We start from the raw sequence: 27,700 nt of genomic DNA, 5'->3' as shown, positions 1-27,700 counted from the left end.
GATTTACCTAGGTAAAAGGTAGAGGGAAGACATCCTGGACAGATGGTACACAGCATGTTCAAAGACTTTGTGGCAGGAGGGAAGGTGGAATCCTCATGAAATTATAAAGGTCAATGTAGCCGAAGCATGGAGACTAGAGGGGAAGCACTATGTGAGATGAGGCTGAAGAAATAGGGGCTGGCCATGCAGGACTTCATTTAATAACATTGTTATCATTAGTTTAGGAGTAAAAGTCAGTGAAAAGTTGGGCATGGGGTTAGGAAGGACAGGTTTTCATGAATACATTTGATAAGATCAGTTTGACTACAGTATGGAAACAAAGAAACAAATGAAGAAATTGGACAGGGCAAGAGTGGAGGGAAGGTTGGGCAAGCTATTGGGTAGTATAAGTGAAAGATGATGGCAGCTGGGGCTAGGTGGTTGGCTGTAAGTGTAGATGAAGATAAAGGCATAAGTTTACAATTTGAGAGGTGAAACTGATAATTTGGTGAAAACAGGATATTGAGTCTAAAGGAGAGGAAATGCCAAAGTTAGTGTCCAGGTTAACCCAGTCATTTCGTTGGTGCTGCCATCTGTGTAAACAGGGAATACCAGAGAATCAGGCAGAGGTGGAAGAGCATGATTTTTAGTTTTATGATGAGTTTAAGATGTTTTTGAGATATCCTTAGATCTGTTTTGTGAATTGGTTTACTAGAGGCCTAGTGCACGAAATTTGTGCACTTGTGGGGTGGTGGTCCCTCGGCCCAGCCTACGTCCTCTCGCAGTGTGGGAGCCCTCAGGGGATGTTTGACTGACGGCTTAGGCCTGCTCCCCAGCCATCAGTCGGACATCCTTAGCGCTGCCGCGGAGGCGGGCAAGGCTCCCGCCACCACTGCTGCACTCACCAGCCGTGAGCTCAGCTTCTGGCTGAGCGGTACTCCCTCTGTGGGAGCACATTGACCATCAGGAGGCAGCTCCAGTGTTGAGTGTCTGCCCTTGGTGGTCAGTGCGCGTCATAGCGCTGGTTGTTCCACTGAAACCGGTTCTCTGACATCCCCCGAGGGGTCCCAGATTGCGAGAGGTTGCAGGCCAGGCTGAGGGACCCCACCGGTGGACGATTGGGGCCGGGGAGGGACATGGGAGGTTAACCAGCTGGGGAGGAACCGCGGGAGGGCTCCAGGGCATGTCCAGCCCATCTCAGTCCTGATCGCACGGACCCCAGCAGCTAACCTACTGGTCAGAGTGTCTGTCCCCTGGTGGTCAGTGCAAGCCATAGTGACTGGTCAACCGGTCAATTGTCTGCCCCCTAGTGGTCAGTGCATGTCATAGTGAACAGTTGTGTGGCCTTAGCATATCATTAGCATATTATGCTTTTATTCATTGAATGGACAACTGGATAACCAGAACTTAGCATATTAGGCTTTTATTACATAGGATTTATTATTTTAAAATTAAATTTATTGAGGTGACATCAGTTAATAAAATCATATAGGTTTTGAGTGTACAACTGTATAACATACCATCTGTATATTGCAATTTGTGCTCAACACCCTAAGCCAAATCTTCCATGCTTTTAAATAGGCAGTTATATATAAGAGTATGCGTGTATAAAAGAGGTCTAGTCCAGAAGGAGAAATCTATACCTACAGAAGCCTTGGGAGAAGGTAACATTCTGCAAGAAGGGAGCAGAGAGAGAAGATGTGGACTACCAACATTTAATTGCCTATAAAAGATGATAAGACTCCAACAACAGAACTTAAAAAGTACTTCAATATAAATTTACTCTAGGCCCAAGCAAAATTAACCTTGGTCTCATATTTTGTAAATTATACTTATTTTCTCATTAGATAGTATTCCATTATATAAGCTACTTTTATTACTGAAGAAATGCTCAGAGAATGACCTTTTGTATTCTTAACAGAGTCCTCCTTAAAATTCAATTACTACTTAGCAAATACTGCCAAACATGTTTGTCTTCTGCTTAATCAAGATCAACTTCATTACGTTGGGAATAAATTTGACAATAGATAATATAATGTTCAAATCTATTTTCCTGCGTAAAGCTGAATGAATGTAACCAAGGTTACAATCTATGAATCTTCCAAACAGTTCAGCTCAATAGCCTGAAACAGAGCCTGTCCTGGTTTTGGCAATTAGAGTAAATTGTAGTTCTGTCCACTGTCCACTTTATTCACTAACATCATTTATCTCTGTACTTCTTAATTACCAAATGCCACTGACATTACCTAAACAATATAGAAGAGCTGTCCATTTGAAACCTGCATTAGCCTTTGTTTGATGCCTTAACAGAGGAAAAACATGAAACTCTATCAAAAAAGTTATCACAGAATAGACAAATTATAGGTAGGAAATTAGACATCACTTTATTAAAATTGATCTCTACTATGTGAAAGAAGTAATTTAGAGTGATACCAATGAAGTAAAAATGGAGTTGATCATTTATTTAATAATACTTGATGATATATGAAAGCAAATAGAGATGAAATGTTTCTTTTAATTACAATAAAATTACTTGTAAAGTTAACCTTAGATTGCCGGGGTCCAGCCTCAGTGGTCCAGGGGTTCCCAAAGGGTTTCCAAGCACAAGAAGGTATATCTTTGAGCTTTTAATTACAGAAAGTACATTTAAATATACTGTAAATCTGGCAGAAAAGCTGAAGCTGTCCATTAGTGGGGAGCCATGACATAACAGCTGTATCAGGGTAGGCTAACTGTTGAAAGAAAAGTGTAAATTCAAACACAGTAAACATTTATTCATCATGTAAATGTCAAAAGTATTTCTCTTTATGGTTAGAAGTGGGAAAGGGATTCTGTTCACACATTTATTCAAGAACCCTAGTTGATTGAGACTTTGCCATCTTATACAAAGTGGATATCTAAGGTTTATTCTGGGAATTATTTCCATTCCAGCCAGACAGTCAGAAAGGGGGAAGAGCACGGAGTCGGCGAAGAATGTTTTACACGGAGACAGCGTTCAGAACTCTCTAGCTCTCTCTAGTCTCCGTGGATCTTCCTGTGCCTGGCTGAGGCCACAGAGAAAGATCCCGAGGCAATCTGAGCCTTTATTTTCATAGTCAGAGGTAAACAAGGTAGTGGTTACCAAAGTTATACTGTTCTTGTGAGTTTCACTTGATTTTGTTCTTGTTGCACTTCCCTCAGCCCATTAGCTTCCCAGGTAAGATCTAGGGAGCGTCATAAGGTCAAGCCTAATTATGCTTAAGAGGACTGTGCCCTCTAAGCTGGGACTTGTTTGTGACTTTGCCAACAGGTCAGTCTGAGGCTTAACCCTATAGCTGCTCCCCACATTAGATTCTATATAGTATTATAACTTATGGTACCTTATATTAACTTATGTTGTCATACATTATATTATTTAGCTGAATTAGATACCTGGGGCAGAAATGGGTATGGTACACAAAAGTGCTACAGTATAAAACAGAAATGTTGCTTACAGTTAAGTGTGGCCATGTATCTGAATTCTGGTCAATGAAATATGTGCAAGCAGTGTCCTATGTCAGGAGTATTACAGGACTGGCTCAAAAATTTCCTACATTTATTTCTCCATGCTCTTCCCCCTTTCTGTCTGGCTGGAATGGAAATAATTCCCAGAATAAACCTTAGATATCCACTTTGTATAAGATGGCAAAGTCTCAATCAACTAGGGTTCTTGAATAAATGTGTGAACAGAATCCCTTTCCCACTTCTAACCATAAAGAGAAATACTTTTGACATTTACATGATGAATAAATGTTTACTGTGTTTGAATTTACACTTTTCTTTCAACAGTTAGCCTACCCTGATACAGCTGTTATGTCATGGCTCCCCACTAATGGACAGCTTCAACTTTTCTGCCAGATTTACAGTATATTTAAATGTACTTTCTGTAATTAAAAGCTCAAAGATATACCTTCTTGTGCTGGGAAATTTATCCTAAAGAAACACAATTTAAGGCAGTCGGTGCTTCTGTACAAGTTTTTATATAAAGACTGTTAAGCATTATTACTGGCTAAAAAAAAATATTTTATCTTTAAATTTTATTATTTTAAAAGCTATTCTGAATTTCATGTTTGACCCTGGTTTAAATTTGTTTCCAAAGGATTTACTTAAAGTTTAGAAAGATGGCCATGAGGAAATGTAATTTTATAATAAAAAGGTGAATTTAAAAATATATATAAATATCACTTCAGCTATATTATCTATTTATTCTATTACTATTTCTGCAGACTTAATCTATGTCAGATATTATAGATATGAACAAACAAAAACAAAAAAAGCTGTCCTCTAAGAGCTCCCAGGTTAATACAGAGGAAAAGCAAATAGATTATCACAATATTCAATTCTAAGTGTATGACTTAGATATGCACAGGATATAACGGGAATACACAGGAAGGGTCTCAAAGCAGACTTGGGGCCAAATGAGAAGAAAAGGTTTCCTGGAAGAGGTGACTCCTAAAGACAATAAGAGTGGGAAAGTAAAGAAGTGGTGCCTGGCTGGCGTGGCTCAGTGGTTGAGCGTTGACCTATGAATCAGGAGGTCACGGTTCGATTCCCAGTTAGGGCATATGCCCAGGTTGCGGGCACTATCCCCGGGGGGGTGGGGGGACGGGTGTGTGTGCAGGAGGAAGCCCTTCCCTCACTATCATCATTGATCTCTCTCTCCCTCTCCCTTCCTCTCTGAAATAAAACTATATCCTACCTAATAAAAGAGAAACATGGTAATTAGCCATATGTCTGCTACCCTTCCCATTGGCTAATCAGGGCGATATGCAAATTAACTGCCAGCCAAGATGGCGGCCGGCAGCCAGGCAACTGGAAGCGAACATGAGGCCTGCTTGCTTCAGTGACGGAGGACTCCAATGTTCCCCGCCTGCCTTGCCAGCCTCTGAGCTTGCAGTTTGAAACATTGTTACAAATATAGAAGCTAAACAAAACCCCAGAAACCTGCTTTCAGCCAGCCAGGATCTCAGAGCTGGAGTTGATACAGTGTTTCGATTATAGAACCCAAACAGACCCGATACCTGCTTTCAGCAGTGGAGGCCTAAGAGCTGGAGCCAAGCCTCAGAGCTAAAGCTGGCCCAGAATAAAAAAAAAAGAAAGAAAAAAAGAAGCGGTTGGGAGCTTCAGTCACCTGCCAGCCTGAAAACAGCCCTCAGCCCCTCACCCAGACTGGCCAGGCACCCCAGTGGGGACCCCCACCCTGAAGGGTGTGTGGGCAGCTGCAAACAGCCATCATCCCCTCATCCAGGCTGGCCAGGCACACCAGTGGAGACCCTCACCCTGATCCAGGACACGCTTCAGGGCAAACCAGCCGGCCCCCACCCGTGCACCAGGCCTCTATCCTATATAGTAAAAGGGTAATATGCCTGAAAGCACCGGGATCAGCGGAGCCGCGAGGCCTCCCGTAACTGGGATCAGCGTGACAGGGGGCAGCGCCCAAACCCCCTGATCGCTCTGCGGCTCTGTGTGTGATAGGGGGCGGGGCCACAACCTCCCTATCCGCCCTGCTCTGTTCGTGACAGGGGAAGGGGCCCCAACCCCCTGATCAGCCCTGCTCTGTGCCTGATAGGGGGGAGCTCCCCAATCCCCTGATCGCCCTGCGGCTCTGTGTGTGACAGGGGGCGGTGCCCCAACTCCCCTATCGGCCCGACTCTGTGAGTGACAGGGGGGAGCTCCTCAACCCCCTGATCGGCCCTGCTCTGTGCATGACAGGGGGGAGCTCCCCAACCCCCTGATCGACCCTGCTCTGTGCGTGACAGGGTACAGAGCCCCAACCCCCCTGATGGGCCCTGCTCTGTGAGTGACAGGGGGCAGCGCCCCAACCCCGATTGGCCCTGCTCTGTGGGTGACGGGGTGGCGCCGCAACCTCCCCAACAACCCTGCCTTCAGTGTGACAGGGGGCGGTGCCCCAACCCCCAATCAGCCCTACCCTGAGCGTGACTGAGGGTGGCACCGCAACCTCCAGATCCGCCCTGCTCTGCGCATGATGGGGTGGCGCCCCAACTCCCCAATCAGCCCTGCTCTGAGCCCGACCAGGGGCTGCACCTAGGGATTGGGCCTGCCCTCTGCCATCCGGGAGCAGGCCTAAGCCAGCAGGTCGTTATCTCCCGAGGGGTCCCAGACTGTGAGAGGGCACAGGCTGGGCTGAGGGGACCCCCCTCACCCCCGAGTGCACAAATTTTTGTGCACCGGGCCTCTAGTTAAAAATAAAAAGAAGTGGGGAGATTGACAGCATCAGTAAAGCAGCCTGGGTCATAGAGATCTACTAGAGCAGCAGCTCTCAACCTGTGGGTCGCAACCCCTTTGGGGGTCGAACGACCCTTTCACAGGGGTCACCTACGACCATCAGAAAACACATATAGAGAAACCAAGATGGCGGCATAGGTTAACGTCGGAGATTGCTGCCTCGAACAACCAATCAAAAATACAGCTAAGAGACGGAACGGACATCATCCAGAACCACAGGAAGGCTGGCTGAGTGGAAATTCTACAACTAGGAGGAAAGAGAATATCATACCCAAACTCAGAGGAGGCGCAGTGCTGAAGTGAAATACTAAGGTGCGGAGTGCGCGCAGAGTGGGCTGGCGGCGGAGGACGCGGTTGTTGTTTTCAATCGGGAGGGAGTTTCAGACTCTGAGCTCCAGATCCGGGCGAGTCTCTAGGGACCCATACTCAAACGGGAGAAGCGGGACTGTCTGGCATCGGAACTCGAAGGCAGCTTTCTCTCTGAGGGTTGCAGTGGTTGCTGGGACTCTGTGAGGCAGAGACCCTAGGGACGGAACTGAGAGCAGCCATAACTGCTCGCTCCGGCCCGCCCTGTAGATCCCCGGGGACCCGCCCCGCCCAAGCCCTGCGCAGAGCCATTTGCCGGATAGCCTCAGGCAAACGCTAGATTAGCACCGCCCTAGAGATCCAGCACAGAAGTTCTCCCACTGCAGACACAGCTGACTCTCACAGCCAGTTGGCCTGGAGGTCAAATCACCCCCAGTATTGCCGACAACAATCAAGGCTTAACTACAACAAGACTGCGCACAAAGACCACAAGGGGGTGCACCAAGAAAGCATAAAAAATGCGGAGACAAAGAAACATGACAGAAATGGAGGATATAGAGCTAAAAACCGCAATTTTAAGGTCTTTCAATAATTTTCTAGAAACTACCGATAAATGTAGCGAGATCCTCAAGAAATCTAATGAAACGCTCGATGTTGTGATAAAGAACCAACGAGAAATTAAGCATACACTGACTGAAATAAAGAATATTATACAGACACCCAACAGCAGACCAGAGGAGCGCAAGAATCAAGGCAAAGATTTGAAATGCGAAGACGCAAAAAACACCCAACTGGAAAAGCAAAATGAAAAAAGAATACGAAAATACGAAAATAGTGTAAGGAGCCTCTGGGACAGCTTCAAGCGTACCAACATCAGAATTATAGGGGTGCCAGAAGATGAGAGAGAGCAAGATATTGAAAACCTATTTGAAGAAATAATGACAGAAAACTTCCCCCACCTGGTGAAAGAAATAGACTTACAGGTCCGGGAAGCGCAGAGAACCCCAAACAAAAGGAATCCAAAGAGGACCACACCAAGACACATCATAATTAAAATGCCAAGGGCAAAAGACAAAGAGAGAATCTTAAAAGCAGCAAGAGAAAGAAACTCAGTTACCTACAAGGGAATACCCATATGACTGTCAGCTGATTTCTCAACAGAAACTTTGCAGGCCAGAAGGGAATGGCAAGAAATATTCAAAGTGATGAATACCAAGAACCTACAACCAAGATTACTTTATCCAGCAAAGCTATCATTCAGAACTGAAGGTCAGATAAAGAGCTTCACAGATAAGGAAAAGCTAAAGGAGTTCATCACCACCAAACCAGTATTATATGAAATGCTGAAAGGTATCCTTTAAGAAGAGGAAGAAGAAGAAAAAGGTAAAGATACAAATTATGAACAACAAACATGCATCTATCAACAAGTGAATCTAAGAATCAAGTGAACAAATAATCTGGTGATCATAATAGAATCAGGGACATAGAAAGGGAATGGACTGACTATTCTTGGGGGGGAAAGGGGTGTGGGAGATGCGGGAAGAGACTGGACAAAAATCGTGCACCTATGGATGAGGACAGTGGGTGGGGAGTGAGGGCGGAGGGTGGGGCAGGAACTGGGTGGAGGGGAGTTATGGGGGGGAAAAAAGAGGAACAAATGTAATAATCTGAACAATAAAGATTTAATTAAAAAAAAAGAAAACACATATATAATTACATATTGTTTTTGTGATTAATCACTATGCTTTAATTATGTTCAATTTGTAACAATGAAAATACATCTTGCATATCAGATATTTACATTACGATTCATAACAGTAGCAAAATTACAGTTATGAAGTAGCAACAAAAATAATTTTAAGGTTGGGGGTCACCACAACATGAGGAACTGTATTAAAGGGTTGCAGCATTAGGAAGGTTGAGAACCACTGTACTAGAGAGTTTGGATGATCATAAGTCTGTGGAGAGTCAGTGAAGGGTTTTGAGCAGGGGAGTAAGATGCTTAAATGTGCATTTAAAAAAAAAGTCTAATGGCAAAGGAAAAATTAACAGGATGAAAGAGGAAAGGAAACACTGGAAACTAGGACTTGGGAGACTACAGTTAAATGAAAAATAATGACATCCTGAATTTAAGTTGATGGCAGAGGGAATAGAAACAACTAGGGAGGGTGGGAGGAGGATCAGAGATATTTAGGAAGAGAAATAAGACTATGGCCAAATATAATAGAAATGGAGGAGTCAAGTATGACTTTCAAGTTTTTGGCTACAGGAATTAGATAAATGCTGGCGCCCATGTATTAAGACAGTGGGAAAATGAGTTCAGGGTAAACATCTTGAGAACGAGGAGAAAATGTTAAATAGACATTTAGAAATACAGCTTTGAATACCTGATTAAGTTAGGTTGTAGATATATTCTTTACTGTTCAGATGGTATTTGAAAACTTTTGGTTTCATTAGATAAATGTGTACAGCAATGTAGGCTTGTTTACAACACACTTTTTTATGCCTTACCCTCACCTAATGACTTGGACTCTCTGGAATTAATCCCAGGAATCTCAGTTGGTTTCCCAGGAAATTCTTATTTACTCTAAAATTTTACAGTCACTGGCTATAAAGTGAAAAAGAGTGTCAAGTACAGAACCCCAAGGTTATATACCAAATTATTTATGGTAGTGATCAAAAGATAATAAAATAAGGAGTTTTAAATTTTCTTCTGATCAAATGATTATATAAAAAAATTTGAAGTTAACAGTCTATTTTAGTATAGATTAAAGATTTATAGTTAAAATAGACAGGTAAGCCTCAAAATGGCTGAACTATAGTAGCCATTTACCTTTCTCTTTTTAAAAATTATTTCTAAATCAGAAAAAAATTTGTCTTTGGGACCAAGCAAAATGTTAAATAACAAATGGGCAATGAAAGGGTCCATATGTAGCTCAGCATGTGACAACTCCCAGAATGGCTATGCTAAGTGTCAAGCTGAGTACTTTTTCTAAGTAAAATGAGTAATTCCTTCAAAACAAACCTTAAGAGGGGATAGTATAGTCTTGCGTTGACTCTACAATTTTGCTTTGTGCATTTCATGGTGAGAAACAGCTTTTACATAAAATAAAGTGATAATACTAATAACACAACTGTCAAATATTTAATTAACAAGTAAAATGTTAAAACCAGGATTAGGACTATGGATTACAATGCTCAACTCTGCTCAAATCAGTCATATTTCTAAAATTAGACAACCTATACGTTGATTTAGTAGCTTGATTTTTAAATAGAAATTTCCTATTTCTCCTCTGTGATTGACAGCCAGTTTATACTTCAATACAAAATATTATGAAGATACTGAGTACTGTACAGTAACCACTCACTGCCCAAAGAACAACTCAGGCTTGTATAACAAACTATTTTGTTCTGTATTAAATAAAATAGCCATCTTTTAACTCTGAAAAGCTTCAAAAGGCACCCATATGATTAGAAGCACGACATTTGTTTCATTACCATGAGCTCGAAGTAAAGCTTCAGCAGTAAACAGTGGAGCTTGGAGCATGTCTGCAGTTTCCACAATAAGCATATCCTTCAATCTACGAAGATCCTGAGGCCTTAATCCTTCATATGGCTTTGAAAAGAAGGAAAAAGAAGTTAAATTGTCTATTATGCTCTTAGGAAGTTCAAAATGCCTATAAACAAATAAAAGATTATTATTTATTTCAGTTTCAGTTTGGTTATGTAAGTTCAAAAGGTTCTGTATACTCCACCACTATTTCAAACTACTCTTTCCCAGGTCTTTTTAAACTGAAAAATGAATGCCAGGGCCCATGCACCTTATCATTTTAAAATAAAAGTATCATACTATAATGACAAGACCATTTTGAAAATGTGGATAATACAAAAAAGAATAAAAAGACACATCGAGCAATCATGATTAAAGTTCTCAAGTATTTTTATCCAGTTCTGTTGCAAATCAATTATAAATACAATAGAGGCCCGGTGCACAAAAATTTGTGCACTCGAGGGGGTCCCTCAGCCAAGCCTGTGCCCTCTCACAGTCTGGGACCCCTTGAGGGATGACCACTTGCTGGTTTAGGCCCGCTTCCCAGGGGATCGGGCATAAGCTGGCAGTCAGACATCACTCTGGCAGCCCGGGAGCCCTCAGGGGATGTCCACTTGCCAGAGGGGAGCTGGCCTAAGCTGCAGTCGGACATCCTTAGCGCTGCTGAGGCGGCAGGAGAGGCTTCCACCACCTCCGCTGTACTGGCAGCCATCAGCCTAGCTTGTGGCTGAGCAGAGCTCCCCCTGTGGGAGTGCACTGACCACCAGGGGGCAGCTCCTGCATTGAGCATCTGCCCCCTGGTGGTCAGTGTGTGTCATAGTGACCAGTCATTCCCAGTCTTTCTGCTGTTAGGGTCAGTTTGCATATTACCCTTTTATTATATAGGATAGAGGCCTGGTGCCTGGGTGGGGGCCGGCTGGTTTGCCCTGAAGGGTGTCCCAGATCAGGGTAGGGGTCCCGCTGGGGTGCCTGGCCAGCCTGGGTGAGGGTTGATGGGTGTTTGCAGGCTGGCCACACCCCCTTTAGGGTGGCGGTTCCCCACTGGGGTGCCTGGCCAGTCTGGGTGAGGGGCTGAGGGCTGTTTTCAGGCTAGCCAAGCCCCCCGGCGACGGAAGCTCTCAGCCTTTCCTTTTTTTCTTTTATTCTGGGATTTATTTACCTTCTATAATTGAAACTTTGTTGCCTTCTGTGGAGCTCAGAGCCGGCTCCTGCTCACTCCAGCTCCGTGGCCACGGCTGGCTGAAAGCAAATATCTGGGTTTATTTACCTTCTATAATTGAAACTTTGTTGCTTTGAGTGGAGTTCAGAGCCGGATGGGAAGCTTGGCTTCCTCCATCACTGGAGCAACCAAGCCTCCTACTCGCTTCAGCTCCGTGGCTGCCAGCCGCCATCTTGGTTGGTTTAATTTGCATATAGTCGCTCTGACTGGCTGGTGAGCGTGGCTTAAGGCGTAGCGAAGGTATGGTCAATTTGCATGTTTGTCTTTTATTAGTGTAGATGTGTTAATTTAATCAGTTTTAATCACGAAATCACCAAACATTTACACTTATTAATATCCAATTTAGACTGCTAGTGGGATTATATAATACCTATTAATTAATTTGGAGAGAAGTAACTATGCTATACTATTCAGACTTTTTACCCATAAACATATTATTTCAATATGTTTGAGTGTTCATTAATGTTCCTTAGTTTTCATATAGATGACATATCTCAAGTTTTTTGTTCTTTTGCTATCTTTCATCTTTTTTTTTAACAGAGAACATATAAAGAATAAAATCACATGTCTTACTATTCAAATAATTGATAACATTTTTCTTACTTGTTTCAAGTCCCTTTAAAAACAAAATGAAACAAAAGAAGCAAAAACTCATAATCTGTGACATGTTTTCCTATTACATTTCCCTAATTTCCCTCATCCTTGCCTATGACAATCACTAACTATGAATTTGATTGATAGCTGTTATAATATTATGGCATAACATTATATATATCGCTCTAGTGGTCAGCAAACTCATTAGTCAACAGAGCCAAATATCAACAGTACTTCTTCAAAATAGACTCGCCCAGGCTGAAAACCGACTTCTGCGCATGGGCCACGAAGTTTCAATCACACTGTACGCGCGCCTGCACGTGGTATTTTGTGGAAGAGCCACACTCAAGGGGCCCATGAGCTGCATGTGGCTCGCGAGCCCCAGTTTGCCAACCACGGCACCAGGCAATCTGCTTAATTTTATTCAGTATTGTGTTTGCATTATTAATACTGATACACATATTTCAATCCTTTCAACAGTTTTAAGCTTGCTGTATACAATATGCATAGAACTAAAGGCCATAGCTTAAAAAGCAGTATAAATTCCCAAGTACTTATCAGAACAACAACCATTGAGGATGTCCTCTGGTAGCATATATCACAGTCTCCAGAGAGCTTTGAGTGGTTAGCAAAACTCATCCATTGCATTTGGCTTACAGATATTTTGGAAATAGATATTGTCTTTATTTCTTGCTTTGTTTTTTTGGTACCATGTAAACCAATTTCATCAATTCTCATTTAACCCTGTATGACTGGGACTCTATTAACCAGGGATAATTTCTCAGTTGAGATGTTTCTTTTCTTTCTTTTTTTTAAGTTCTTTATTGTTGAAATATTACATATGACCCCTTTCCCCCCCATTGTCCTCTCCTAGCCCATCCCTGCCGCCCCCAGCCCAGGCCTTCTCCCCTGTTTCTTGCTCCTTAGATGTCTTCTGGCAGGAACACATATATAGCAATGCATGTATTAATGACAGAAAAGAGTAATAGACTTGACTGTATAAATGTCTGCCAAGTTTTAAACATAAAAATTGTATTACTTTTAAATCTAGCAAAGTGTCCAGGGCTAATAAGAGACAATACTCAATATTGGAAAGGTTTCAGTGAGATTGCCCTCTGCTGCCCTGTGAGTAAAAATAAAAATTGGTATATCGTTTAACAACCAAGCATGTATTATGAATCTTTAAACCAATTATCTTTGACCCAAGTATTTTACTTGTAGAAATCTATCCGAAGGTATAACCATAAATATGGGGTAAATTGTAGTCATTTGCAATGTTTGTTATAAAAGTGACAGAATGCAAGTAACCCAAATGTACATTAAAGAACATATAGGCCATCTACAAGTTAGAATAGTCTGTAGTCATTCAAGATGATTGGCATGATGGGTTTGTAAATATCAAGAACGATTAAGGGGATTGTTAAGGGCAGGAAAAAAAGGAGACATATGTAATACTCTTTGTAATACTTTGAGCAATAAAACAATTAAAAAAAAAAAAAGAAAGATTAAGGCAATCTCTGCCTGGGTAGCTCAGTTGGTTATAGCATCATCCCATATTTTGGGTTTGATCCCCACTCAGGGCACATATTAGAAGTAATCAATGAATGCATAAATAAGTGGAACAACAAATTGATGTTTCTTTCTCTCTCTCTCCCCTCTACCCCCTCAAATCAATAATAATAAAAAAAAAATAGAAGTGCTAAGGAGGGAAAAACTTTAAGATATAAAATACCATTCCAGTGATGAAAAATGGAAGACAATCCTGCACCATGTTACAAGGATTATTTCTAAGTGGTAGAACAATAAACATTTCATTCTGCTTTTTATACAGAACATGTTTCGTAGGAAAAAATTAATTAAAAAATAAAAGATAAATAACTGGAGATGTTAGAGTTTTCAACAGTGGCAGAGCACACACTCAGTCTGCAGTGCTATTCATTTTTAAAAAATATATATTTTATTGATTTTTTACAGAGAGGAAGGCAGAAGGATAGAGAGTTAGAAACATGGATGAGAGAGAAACATCAATCAGCTGCCTCCTTCCTGCACACCCCCTAATGGGGATGTGCCTGCAACCAAGGTACATGCCCTTGGCCGGAATCGAACTTGGGACCATTCAGTCCGCAGGCTCTATCCACTGAGCCAAACCAGTTAGAGCATTTTAAAAATAGTGAAAAATTATGCTAAATGCATTTCGTATGACCTTGTATTAAGAGCCTCCTGCACCTATGTATGTGTTCACGTATACTACCATGGGCCTCTACATATACAGATCCTATATAATACAGAGGTAATATGTAAATTAACCCTCACACCATCACAAGATGGCTGTGCCCACAGCAGAGGCGGGGTTGCTATAACACAAGATGGCTAGGCCCACAGTGGAGGCGGGGTTCCCATAATGAGTCTTAATGAGTGATCAGAAGGGACCTGAGGCTGCATGGCGCTGGACGGGTGTGTGTGTGTGTGTGTGTGTGTGTGTGTGTGACCTCAGGCTGCACCCCCCCACCCAGTGGGACTTGATGGGGGACCTTAGGCCATCATGCCACCTGCCATGGCACTGGGCCGGGGGACCTCGGGCTGTGCCCCCCGCCCGGCAGGGCTTAACGGGGGACCTCAGGCCACGCCCCCAGCCTTGGACCAGGGGACCTCAGGCCACGTTCCCTGCGCTGGCGAACCTCAGGTTGCACCCCCTACCCAGCTGGGCTTGACAGGGGACCTCAAAGCATGCTCACTGCCCCAGCCCAGGCCGGGGGACCTCAGGCCGTGCCCCCCACTCCCCAGCGCCAGGCTGGGGGACCTCAGGCTGCGCCCCCCACCGGTGGGGCTTGACGGGGGACCTCAAAGTGTGCCTCCTGCCCGGCCCAGGCTGGGGGACCTCAGGCCGCACCCCTCACCCTGGTGTTGGGCCAGGGGACCTGAGGCCATGCCCCATTGCCACGGCACTGGGCCAGGGGTCCTGAGGGTGTGTCGGGGATCCTGAGGCTGTATCCCCCGCCTGGTGGGGCTTGACGGGGGCCCTGAGGCTGTACCCCCCCAACCCAGAGCTGGGCCAGGGGACTTGAAGCTGTGCCCCCCGCCCGGTGGGGCTTGACGGGGGTGGGGCCAGCTGGATCTGGATCTTGCTCAATGGGGGTGGGGCCAGCCAGGTCTGGGTTTTGCATGATTTAGAGGCGCATGCGGGTGGGTGGGGACTTCACTCTGGGTCTCGCGGTGCACCTCAGACTCTGACAGGAGGAAGATTTTCATATACGTTTTACTAATTTTCCTTCATCTCTGACATTTCTATTATAGAGAAAGGGCAAATAGCAATATAAAATATTTCCTCTAATTAGTTCCCTTTTAATGTGCACGAATTTCATGCATGGGGCCACTAGTATCATATGAACCTAACTAGAAAAAGTAAAGAAAACTTAACCTATTCTATATAGGGGTATCATTAACTACAACAGAAAAAAATTGCAAGTAAATGCAAACCACTGTTTGAAAAGCCCCTCAAATCATCCTGTACAGTTTGCTTTTAAGGTAACTTGTGAACCACACATTCCCTTGCAAAAACCTAACAAGTCCTTTTAAGGTTAAATTTGTAGTACTCACTCCAGGATAGAAATTAAACTATGTATACCACTGCTTCTAAAAAACGAGCTCCAAATTCCCAGGCACCTCTCTTAAATTAGCAGAGGGTGAATATTTCTTGGTATTTCTAGTGGTGGCAATTGTGTATTTCCTGGTATAGTTTTGTTTAAAAAATTTTTTTTCATAATAGCCATCATTCTACCTAATTTATGCTGAGCAAAGTAAGGTTTGATTTTAGAAATATTAACCAAGGGGTAACAGAAAGCAATCTGCATAAAGTTTCTTTAAAATGCAGTTTTAAAAATTTAAATGGGTTACACTAGAAAAAAAATAGTTCTTGAAGGAGAAAGACATGCTGCCTTCATGAGTATGTAAGATATTCACTCTGAATCTCTGCAACAGAACTATAATTAGGTCATGTGAAGCATTTCAATACATTGCTCAGTCCCAAGTGGGCTCAAGTCCTTTCTTCTGCAGGAAGGATTAAAATGAAGGTGCCTTTCTCTTTCCTGTTGCAAGACAAACTGCTTCTATTTTCAGATGAAACACAAATAACCTTCAAGCAGTCAGTCCTGATACAAAGAAGGAAAAGGAAAACTAATTTAAAAAGAGTATGAAAATGCCTCTTTTTGTTTGTTTTTAAATATGGTTTTTTAATTGATTTTAGAAAGAAAGGGAGAGGGATAGAGAGACAGAAACATCAATGAGAAACATTGATGGGTTGCCTCCTGTACATTGAACATTGCACTGGGGATTAAGCCTGCAATCTGGGCATGTGCCCTGACTGAGAATCAAAGCGGTGACCTCTGACACTCAACCACTGAGCCACACCAACTGGGCTGAAAGTGCCTCTTTTGCATCTGTACATACTATTGCTATCAAAATATCACTAAAGAAATGCAAAACAGCCCAGCATACAAACGATAACACTTTGATTTCATGTGTAAAGTGATAGTACCTTCAAAACTGTTTCAGAAAAGACTATGACAAAGGAGTTATGAAAGTATGAAAGTATTTTTTTTCTCACAATGAAAACAGCTGCCCCCTCCATCCAATTATATAGGTAAAACACGTTCATTGTTAAAAAATGAAAAAATGAGTACTTATTTACCCAAATATAATGTAATTGTTAAAATTTTAAGACACTCAAGGAAAGGAGAGGATATTTCCAATTCCTTTTAATACCAATCTCTCTTTAGTGATCCATGAGCGTAGCCTGGGAGAAAGGGGGAAAAATAGCTAGAGAATGCCGTTAGGATTCTCAGACCCTTCTCTTCCTTTCAGTTTCCAAGCTACTTACTCAGCTGTTCTCACCTGGAGATCAAGACCTAGGCTACCCTGATGTGTACTTTGACCTAAGAGGAAGGCACCTGGAGTAGGTTAAACCTTATGCTAACTGGGGTAGCCAGCTAAGGCAAAGTCCAGCATATGGATTTCCTACCAGAAAAAGAGCCTGAGCCTTCCTGAATTCTAAATTGGAAAGCAGGAGTCTTTAGATGACTTTCATAGCAGTGCAATGTTTGGTTTCCCCTTTATTTACTCAGGTGTACTCACACAATACACTCCTACAGCCTGTCCATAGTCCATGAGGCCTATTACTTACTAGTTTCTCTGCTCTTTTTTGGGACGTCAATAAATTGAACACACTGCTCTCAGCCATCACTCTAATTAGTCTAATACATCATCTAGTTGTGTTTTTTTTTTTGTAGCAGTTACCATTCTCAAAAATTGTGTTCATTTATTTTTAAACTTATTTGTGTGTCTCTCTCTATCCATGATGAAACATAAGCCCCTAGAAGGCAGGAGTTTAACTTTGTTCCTCACTGAATCTCTAAGCTCCTAAAACATTGTCTGGCAGAGCAGTTAATCAGTTTTGCAGAATGAATGAATGAAGTAGATCTTACCATTTATAAACTAATCACCTGGAGGAAAAAGCTAAACTAAAATGTGTCAATAAGAAATTACAGAGATATAATATTATACACTGTGCAGATCATTAACTCAATAGAAACCTTAGCTAAAATAAACACTGCACCTTGGGAACATAAATTTTAAAAAGTGCTAATTATGTAGGCTTAGTACAATTACATAGCAGGCCATGTGAAACTCTAGCATAGACAGAATAATACAAAAACTGATCAGGGTCAAAGAAGATACAAAAATGAATTTTAAAAAAGTATTGTTTACATTGAAGTAAAAAAAACCCAAACATTGTTTTTTTGTTTTTAAAAATTGTTATGAAACTCACATAACTTAAAATTAACCATTTTAAAGTGTACGATTCAGTAGCCTCTAGTACATTCACAATGTTGTACAACCACCACCTGTATCTAGTTCCAAAACAATCTCATCACCCCAAAAGAAACCCCATACCCATAAAGTAGTCACATTCCTTCTTCCTCCCAGCCCCTGGCAACCACTAATGTACTTTTCGTTTCTATGGATTTATTTACTCTGGACATTTCATATACATGGAGTTATTCAATATGTGTCCTTCGTATCTGGCTTTTTCACTTAGCATAATGTTTTTGAGATTGATCCATATTTTTAGCATGTGTTAGTACTTCAGTTCTCTTTATGGCTGAGTAATATTCCATTGTGTATATATATCTCATATTTTATTTATCCATTTATCTGTTGATAGACATTTTGGCTGTTTTCAATTTTTGGCTATTGTGAGTAGTGTTGCTGTAAGTATTTGTATATAAGTATTTATTTATGAAAGTAGTGCTTTTCACATTATGAAATAGTAGACAAAAATAAAGCCAATATCAGCTGGTGTAGCTCGGTGGCTGAGCATCAACCAGAAGATCATGGTTCGATTCCTGGTCAGGGCACATGCCCTGGAATGTGGGCTTGATCTCTAGTAGGGGACATGCAGGAGGCAGCCAATTGATGACTCTCTTATCATTGATGTTTCTATCTCCTCTCCCTCTCCCTTTCTCTCTGAAGTCAATTTTAAAAAATACAAAATGGATTAAAAATAAAAGTACAAAACTAGCAAAATATCTAAATTATTGAAATGTTCACCAACAGGTAAGAAATATGTCGATCATATGTTCAGACTTGGGAAAGAGGTTCATGATATACCATTAACCTGAAAACATATTTTAGCAGAACTCAATATACTATATGATCTTACTTTTGCATTAAAAATTCTGTATGCATATGTTTGCTTAAGTCTGGTAGCATGAAAAAAGAAACTTACCTCTGATGAGTAAAATCGGGAAGGAGGAAATTTTTTAGCAATAAATATTCATTATAAATTTTAAGCAATGCATGAAAATAGAAAAAAATAGTAACAGTAAAGAAAATCACTCATATCCACAATTATAATTTTGGTATATAGCAAACTTCTTCAAATATACATTTTTTCCCTATATAATTAGTGTCAAACTGTTCTGTAAATATTTTTGCTTAACATAATAGTTTATTATAGTTATACTATATTCATTTAGATGTTAAATCTATTGATGAGTATCATTATTTTAAAAATTTACTAATAAATTAAGATATCTTGATGAAAAGACCTAAATGACTTTCAGATTACTCACATCAACATTATTGCTAGAATATTACTGTTTAAATGTCTTCTGACTAAATTATTATATCAGTTATTACAGTATAATTTCTATGTATCGGTTGTCAAAAGGTAGGCAGTATAGCAAAAAGAGATTCTTAGATTTTTAAGTCATAAGAATCAGGTTCAGCTCACTTTGGTGATAGGATATTCAACTATTTTCTGGCTTATCTTCCTCATTTAAAAAAAGAAGGGGTCATAACTGTCATTTCAAGGTTACTATGTGAATTGAACAACCACATTAAAGTGTTAGGACATCAGCCTTCTCTCTATGTATACTTAATCTGAATAAATATTAAACAATCTAAAGAATCACAAAAGGTAAAGAAACGTAAATCTTTTAATTCTAAGAAACTCAGTTCTTTTCCCCATTTGAAAGTATAGCAGCCCTCAAGCTGCTGGGAATTCATGGGAAAAAGAAAACTAACAATACAATTAAACACAAAGAAGAGTTATAAAATTTCTTTTAGAATCAAGTTAGCACTGAACATCAAATCAGAATCATTTGAGGAGGAAAAATTTATTTTGTCTTATAATTTCTCTATCTAAGAAATATCTATTGGTGCCCACTGTGCACCAGTATGTTAGACACTGAAAATACACTGTTAAATAAGGCAGTTAAGACCCTGGTCTTTGTGGAGTTGACAATTTAATAAGAGAGAAAGGAAATAAATAAGTAAACAAACATAAAAATAATTATAGCACATGATAAATGCTAAGAGGGACGAACAGGATATTACAGTAAAGAATAATGGAAGGAGAGGGACTTATTTTAGAAAGAATGATTAAAGACTGCCTGTCTGAAAAAGTGATCTTGAGTTAGCCAAGAGAAAAATTGGGATATTTCCGACATAGAAAATAGCAAATGCAAAGTCTTGATGTGGTCTAGGTATGATAATTAAAGCAAAGTGTGTTAAGAAAAAATGTTTGAGATAAAGTTGAAGAGGTGAGTAGTAGCCAGACGATAATAGGTATTATATCTGAGTAAATAGTTTGGATTTTATTTTAAGTACCATAAAAAGTTACTAAGTGATTTAAGTAATATGACCTCGTTTTAATTTAAAATTGTCACTCTGGCTTCTGTGTACAAGATGGGATTCTAAGGAAACCAGAATAGAAGGAAGGAGACTAATATGAAAAAACTATTACATTAGCTCATATGAGAAGTGAGGGTGGCAAGGGCCTAGGGAGGTAGGAGTGGAAATTGGGAGGAGTAAATTGATTTAGGTTATAGTTTTGGAGGTAAAACTGTAAGGATTGCCAGATTGTTTGGATGTAAGAAGAGATGGGGAATCAAGAATGCATGAGTTGTTTATGCTAGAACAACTAAGTAAATGGAGGTAATATTTACTCAGACAAGAAAGGCTCTTTATGCCCATGATAATAAGTTCAATTACATCACAGAAGGGAAGAAAGTCACACTTAGATGGGCTAAAGAATGAATGGAGGAATTTGGAAGGGGCAACTATTAAGTTGGTTTTTCCCATATGAAAATGGGAGATATGGTCTACAACTGCAGGGGACAGGGACAGGGCTAGGGAAGAGTGGTCAATGGAAAGACTGTTTAGCTGTTTTTGCTTTTCATGACAGGATTTACCAAAGCATGTTTGTTGACAAGAACAATCCAGAAGACAGAGAGAGACTGAGGAACAGGAGGATTGGAGTCTTGGATTAGGAGTGGTTAGGATTCATACCACATACCAGCATCTCTTTTTATGTGTAAGTAAGCATACTCACATTTGTTAGAGGAAAGCTTAGACCTTCAGGGTTTCTAAATGTATTTTTATACTTATGGCTCTATAGATGACTGGATATTTACCATTGCAAAAAAAGACCACACAAACTGGGCTTTAAACAAGAAAAAAATTTAATATAAAATCCATATAACTTTTTAATTAAAAAAATACACTTTACCTCTCGTTTGTCTAATGCAGCATACTCAGCTTCTATTTCTTCAGCTTCGGGATCTCGTGAGAATACCATTTGGGATTCCAGATTAAGGGCCAAATCTTTGTGGTGTTGCTTTTCAGCACAATCACAAGGAGTATCTTTATTCTCATTCTCAGCAAACAAGTCTCCTCCATGTTTTACTAAAATCTAAAAAAGATTTTTTTCAAAAATTTGCAATGATAGATTTAAATAAGTTATTGTCATGTTAAAAATATAAAACCTTTAATAAATGAAACACAACAAAAATGCAATATTAGTTCATGAAATGACAATAAAAGTTATTTAGGTATTAGTTGCTTCTGATTTTAAGATTGGCAATTCTTGTTTATTAGTATTAAGATGAATACCTTTTGGTTAAAAATAAAAGCTACAACCCCACCAATTTCTTAAACTTTAAAAATAAAGTCCTTTTTGAAAATTAATCTTCAGAGAGAGAGAGAATGAGAAAAGAAATATCGATTTGTTCTTCCACTTATTTATCCATTCACTGGTTGATTCTTCTATGTGCCCTGACAGGAGATCAAACCTGCAACGTTGGTGTATGGAGACAACACTCTAACCAACTGAGCTACCTGGCCAGAGCTTAAAAAGAAATTCTTAAGCATTCTGCCCAATTCAAAAATAAAGTTTTAGTTATCAATAAAACAATTTATAGTTATTCAATGCTTTCACTTTTATAAATTTCTAGGAATCATTCTTAAACAAGAAGGATACCAGTGACACTGTTACTTTAACCACAAATACCTGGATTTCCTGACATAGTGAACAAAAATTTTCATTTGTATCATTCCTTATTCAGTCAAACACTGAAATGAAATTAGGATGAACAAGTCACTGAAACAAAACCCTTTTCAGTATTCCTCAAAATAAGTGATAAAGGCTTCTGGTCAAGATAGCAACATAGGTGACTGTGGTACACATGTCCTCTCACAACCACATCAAAATTACAACTAAACAATTATCATTGGGAACAGCCTGAAATCTAGTGGAATAACTATGGATGTAAAGAAGAAGCCACATCCATACTGGTAGGAGGGGCAGGCTGGTCCCATACCCACATGTAGCAGATAAAAGTTGGGAGGGATATCTTAGTTATAGAGGTTCCCCTGAGGAGTGAAGGGTTGCAGTTCCACACCAACCGCTCTAGCCCAGGGTTCCTGTGCCAGAAAGAGAAATCCCCATAACTTCTGGCTGTAAAAACAAGTGGGGATTGAGGCTCAGGCTGCTGAAGTCCCAGCTGTTCTCTTAACGGGCCCATGCATGGACTTGGACTCACTCCCTAGGGCAGTGGTCGGCAAACTCATTAGTCAACAGAGCCAAATATCAACAGTACGATTGAAATTTCTTTTGAGAGCCAAATTTTTTAAACTTACACTATATAGGTAGGTATAGTGTTATTAACTTAATTAGGGTACGCCTAAGCTGGCCTTTGCTAAAAACGTCCTCAATCTGATTGAGGTACATTTGCTGAGGTCGACCCCTTCCAACTCTCCCATCCACACTCGTCTTGTATACTTGTTTCGTCTATCTCAGTGGTCGGCAAACTCATTGGTCAACAGAGCCAAATATCAACTCGCCCAGGCCAAAAACCGGCTTCTGTGCATGGGCCATGAAGTTTCAATTGCACTGTACGTGCGTGCCCGCACGTGGTATTTTGTGGAAGAGCCACATTCAAGGCGCCAAAGAGCCACATGTGGCTCGCGAGCCGTGGTTTGCCGACCACTGCCCTAGGGCAGCACCTTGAAAGGTACCAGGGACATATGGGAAGGAACTGAATTGTCTGGCCTGAGGGCGAGGTAAGAGGGGCAGCTTTTTGCCAGACAGATTCAAAGTTAGTTGGGGCTTTTTATTTTGATGTAGTCCCATTTGTTTATTTTCTCTTTAGTTTCCATTTACCTAGGAGCTGCATCAGTGAAGATATTGCTTCAGCATATGTCTGAGATTTTGCTGCCTGGCAGTTCCTTATGGTTTCCCGTCTTACATTTAAGTCCTTTATCCATTTTGAGTTTATTTTTGTGTATGGCGTAAGTTGGTGGTCTAGTTTCATTTTCTTGCATGTATCTGTCCAATTTTCCCAGCACCATTTCTTGAAGAGGCTGTCTTGACTCCATTGTATGTTCTTTGTCAAATATTAATTGAGCATAGTGGTTTGGGTCGATTTCTGGGTTCTTTATTCTATTCCATTAGTCTATATGTCTGTTCTTGTGCCAGGCAATTTTGAGAGCAGTGGCTTTGTAATACAGCTTGATATCTGGTATTGAGATCCCATCTACTTTGTTCCTCTTTTTCAGGATTGCTGCAGCTATTTGGGTATTTTGGTTTTTTTTTATTCCAGATGAATTTTTGAAGAGTTCGTTCTAGGTCGGTGAAATATGCCATTGGTATTTTAATGGGGAGTGCACTGAATCTATATACTGGTTTGGGTAGTATGGACATTTTAACGATGTTGATTCTACCAATCCATGAACATGGTATAAACCATCAACAAAACAACAAGAAAGCCCATTTCAAGGGAGAACATATTTGCCATTGTTATCACTGTTAAGGGCTTAATCTCCAACATTTACAGGAAACTCATACAACTTAACAAAAGGAAGATAAACAACCCAATCAAAAAATAGGCAATAGACCTAAATAGATACTTTTCAAAAGAGGACATAAGGAAAGCCAAGAGACATGAAAACATGCTCAAAGTCACTAATCATCTGAGAGATGCAAATCAAAATGACAATGCGATACCATCTCACACCTGTCAGAATGGCTATCATCAACAAATCAACAAATGACAATTGCTGGCAAGGATGGGGAGAAAAGGAACACTCGTGCACTGCTGGTGGGAATGCAGACTGGTGCAGGCACTGTGGAGAACAGTATGGAGTTTCCTCAAAAAACTAAAAATGGAACTCCCATTTGACCCATGATCCCACTTCTAGGACTATATCCCAAGAAACCAGAAACACCAATCAGAAAGGATATATGCACCCCTGTGTTCATAGCAGCACAATTTACCATAGCTAAGATTTGGAAACAGCCTAAGTGCCCATCAGCAGATGAGTGGATTAAAAAACTGTGGTGAAGGATTGGAACCAAGATGGCAGCATAGGTAAACACCTGTACTTGCTGCCTCCCACAGCCACATCAAAATTACAACTAAAATACGGAACAACTATCATCCAGAACCACGGGAAAGCTGGCCGAGTGGAAGTACTACAACTAGACAGGTAAAGAAGAAAGCGCATTAAGACTGGTAGGAGGTGTGCAGACACGGAACAGGCTGGTCTGGCACCCAGGTGTGCCGCTTTTTTCATCGGGAGGGAGATCGCCTCTTTGGAGGCTGTCTGGAGGAGTAAGGAGTCCCAGCCCCACACCAGACTCCCTGCCCAGAGTTCCACAGACGTCCCTACGGGCAGTAAGAACTATGAACTATAAAACCAAGTGAGGATTGGGGCTGAGTTACACAGCTGCTAGAGATGCAGCTGCTCCTCTTAAAACAGCGGTTCTCAACCTGTGGGTTGCGACCCCTTTGGGGGCCAAATGACCCTTTCACAGGGGTTGCCTAAGACCATCAGAAAACACATATATAATTACATATTGTTTTTGTGATTAATCACTATGCTTTAATTATGTTCAATTTGTAACAATGAAAATACATCCTGCATATCAGATATTTACATTACGATTCATAACAGTAGCAAAATTACAGTTATGAAGTAGCAACGAAAATAATTTTGTGGTTGGGGGTCACCACAACATGAAGAACTGTATTAAAGGGTCACAGCATTAGGAAGGTTGAAAACCAATGTCTTGAAAGGTCAGCACATTGAACTGAATTACAAGCTACCGGGGACCCAGACAAATACAGGGAGAAACTGGACTGTCTGGTATTGGGGCAGAAACGTGGGGGTGGCTTTCTTTCAGATAGAGGTGCTCGCAGCGGTCATTGTTCCTGTGCTGGGACCTCCCCGGTGCAGGGTGGACTGGCAGACATTTCTGTTTGCTCCACTCTGGAGATTCTCTGAGACCTCGCCCCACCCAATTTACAATCCAACAAGCCATGTGCAGTGGCTTTTACATATTAATGGCTTGTCCTTTCTCAGCCTAAAACCTGTCAAACAAGCTGCAGCTGGGTGAGGGAGCCCCAAAGCTATCAATAAAAGGCCCAAGGCCAGAACCAGCACCAGCCTGCCTTGCTTCACCACTGGGCCTCAGTCTGGGCACTTCCAAACCCAATACAAAGAGGAGGAATCTGCAGATCTCCCCGTAGCTCCTGCTGGGTGGTCCCAGGCAGTGGCTGACTTTGCACCTCCTTGGAGACCCAAGAGCCAGTGTATCCAGTGGTCAGTGTGAGACCATACCAGATTACAACTCTTCACATCCATAAGTGACACACTCAAGGGGCAGACTTAGTGAGCACCAAAGCCCCACTGAAGCAAGTCCTGCCCTATAAGGGTGTCTCCTGCACAGAAGCTTTCCCACTGTAGTCACAGCTGGTCCACACAGCTAATTGGCCTGGAGGTCAATTCCTTCCAGTAACACCAACAGCAATCAAGGCTCAACTACAAGACTGTGCCCACAGCCCACAAAGGGGTGCACCAAGAGTCTCCACCTCAGGTGATTGAGGAGGCTGAGCAACTGGGCCCTATAGGACACCTACTACACAAGGCCACTCTATCAACTCAAGGAGACTTAGCAGCTACCCAATACATAGAAAGAAACACAAGGAAGCAACCAAAATATGGAGACAAAGAAACAAGTCACAAATGAAAGAAATGGAAGAAAGCCAACTATTGGATATAGAGTTCAAAACCACAGCTTTAAGGTTACTCAAGAATCTTCTAGAAACCTCCGAGGAACTTATTGAGACCTTCAAGGATCTTAGTGAGAATGCCAATAAAATGGAAAAGGACCAGTCAGAAATTAAGCATACACTGACTGAAATAAAGAATAATATACAGAGATCCAATAGCAGACTAAAGGGTCCCAAGAATCAAGTCAATGATTTGAAATATGAGAAGGCAAAAAACACCTAACCAGAAGAGCAAAAAGAAAAAAGAATCCAAAATTATGAAGATAGTGTAAGGAGCCTCTGGGCCAACTTCAAGCGTACCAACATCCCAATTATGGGAGCGCCAGAAGAAGAGAGCAAGATATTGAAAACCTATTTGAAGAAATAATGACAGAAAACTTCCCCTACCCGGTGAAAGAGGACCACACCAAGATACATCATAATTAAAATGCCAAGGGCAAAAGACAAAGAGAGAATCTTAAAAGCAACAAGAGAAAAACAGTTAGTTACCTACAAGGGAGTACCCATATGACTGTCAGCTGATGTTCTCAACAGAAACTATGCAGGCCAGAAGGGAGTGGCATGAAATATTCAAAGTGATGAATAGCAAGAACCTACAATCAAGATTACTCTACCCAGCAACGCTCTCATTTAGAATTTAAGGTCATACAAAGAGCTTCACAGACAAGAAAAAGCTAAAGGAGTTCATCATCACTAAACCAGTATTATATGAAATGTTGAAGGATATTTTTTAAGAAGAGGAAGAAGAAAAAGGTAAAGATAAATTATGAACAACAAAGTGACAACTAATGCATATCTATCAACAAGGGAATCTAAAAATCAAATGAATAAAAAATTGATGAACAGAATAAACTGGAGAATGGAATAGAATCAGGGGCATGGAAATGGAACAGACTGACGATTCTCAGAGGGAAAGGGTTGTGGGGGGTGTGGAAAGAGATTAGACAAAGATCTTATATGCATGTATGCTGTACCTATGGACACAGACAATAGGGTGGCAAAGGCCTGGGGTAGGGTGGGAACCAGGTGGAGGGGAGCTATGGGGGGAAAAAGAGGGACATCTGTAATAATCTTAACAAGAAATAAAGGAAGAAAAGAAGAAAGAGAGAGAGAGAGAGAGAGAGAGAGAGAGAGAGAGAGAGAGAAAGGAAGGAAGGAAGAAGGAAGGAAGGAAGGAAGGAAGGAAGGAAGGAAGGAAGGAAGGAAGGAAAGCTCGGTTTCAAGGAGTAGAATTAATGACTGTAAAAACAACAACAAAAATAACAACTGTGGTACATCTACACAATGGAATACTACACTGCTGTAAAAAAGGAGGAATTCTTACCATTTGCAACAGCATGGATGGAACTGGAGAGCATTATGATAAGCAAAATAAGCCAGTCAGAGAAAGATAAATATCACATGATCTCACTCATTTGTGGAATATAATAAAAAACATAAACTGATGAACAAAAACAGATCAGAGACAGAGAAGCATTGATCAGACCATCAAACCTCAGAGGGAAGGCGGGGGAGGGTGGGGGTAAGTGGGAGAGATCAACCAAAGGAGTTGTATGCATGCATATAAGCCCAACCAATGGACACAGACACCAGGGGGGTGAGGGCATGAGTGGGGGGTGGGGGTTGGAGGAACAATGGGGGGATAAGGACACATGTAATACCTTAATCATAAAGAAAAAAAAAAGTAGTTAGGGGTGAGGCATGAGATTCCACATTTCCAACAACTTCCCAAATGATTGATACCAACACCAGTCTCAGGATCATTCTTCATAGAGCAAGACCTTAAGAAACACCGCTTTAGAATTACTCTTCAAATCTGTCCTACACTACAACCATTAAGCTAATTTTAATGTATCTTCTTTTACTAGCACTTTT

At 41.1% G+C, this 27,700-nt stretch overlaps 1 protein-coding gene across 1 annotated transcript in view; it reads right to left on the bottom strand.

Moving 5' to 3' along the window:
* Window positions 1-27,700, bottom strand: part of ANKIB1 (ankyrin repeat and IBR domain containing 1) — a 123,002-nt gene that overhangs the window by 47,622 nt on the left and 47,680 nt on the right. Inside the window, exons 4-5 of the mRNA XM_081102338.1 lie at window positions 20,983-21,165; window positions 10,048-10,165 (exon numbers count right to left, since the gene is read on the bottom strand). Coding sequence (XP_080958464.1) covers window positions 10,048-10,165; window positions 20,983-21,165 — 301 coding nt within the window. The remainder of the gene's footprint in view (window positions 1-10,047; window positions 10,166-20,982; window positions 21,166-27,700) is intronic.

Source organism: Myotis nattereri, assembly GCF_964212035.1.
Source record: "Myotis nattereri genome assembly, chromosome: 11".
NCBI classification, from domain to species: Eukaryota; Metazoa; Chordata; class Mammalia; order Chiroptera; family Vespertilionidae; genus Myotis; species Myotis nattereri.
Note: the sequence above shows the minus strand (reverse complement) of the source record. Positions and strands in the feature narration are given on the sequence as shown.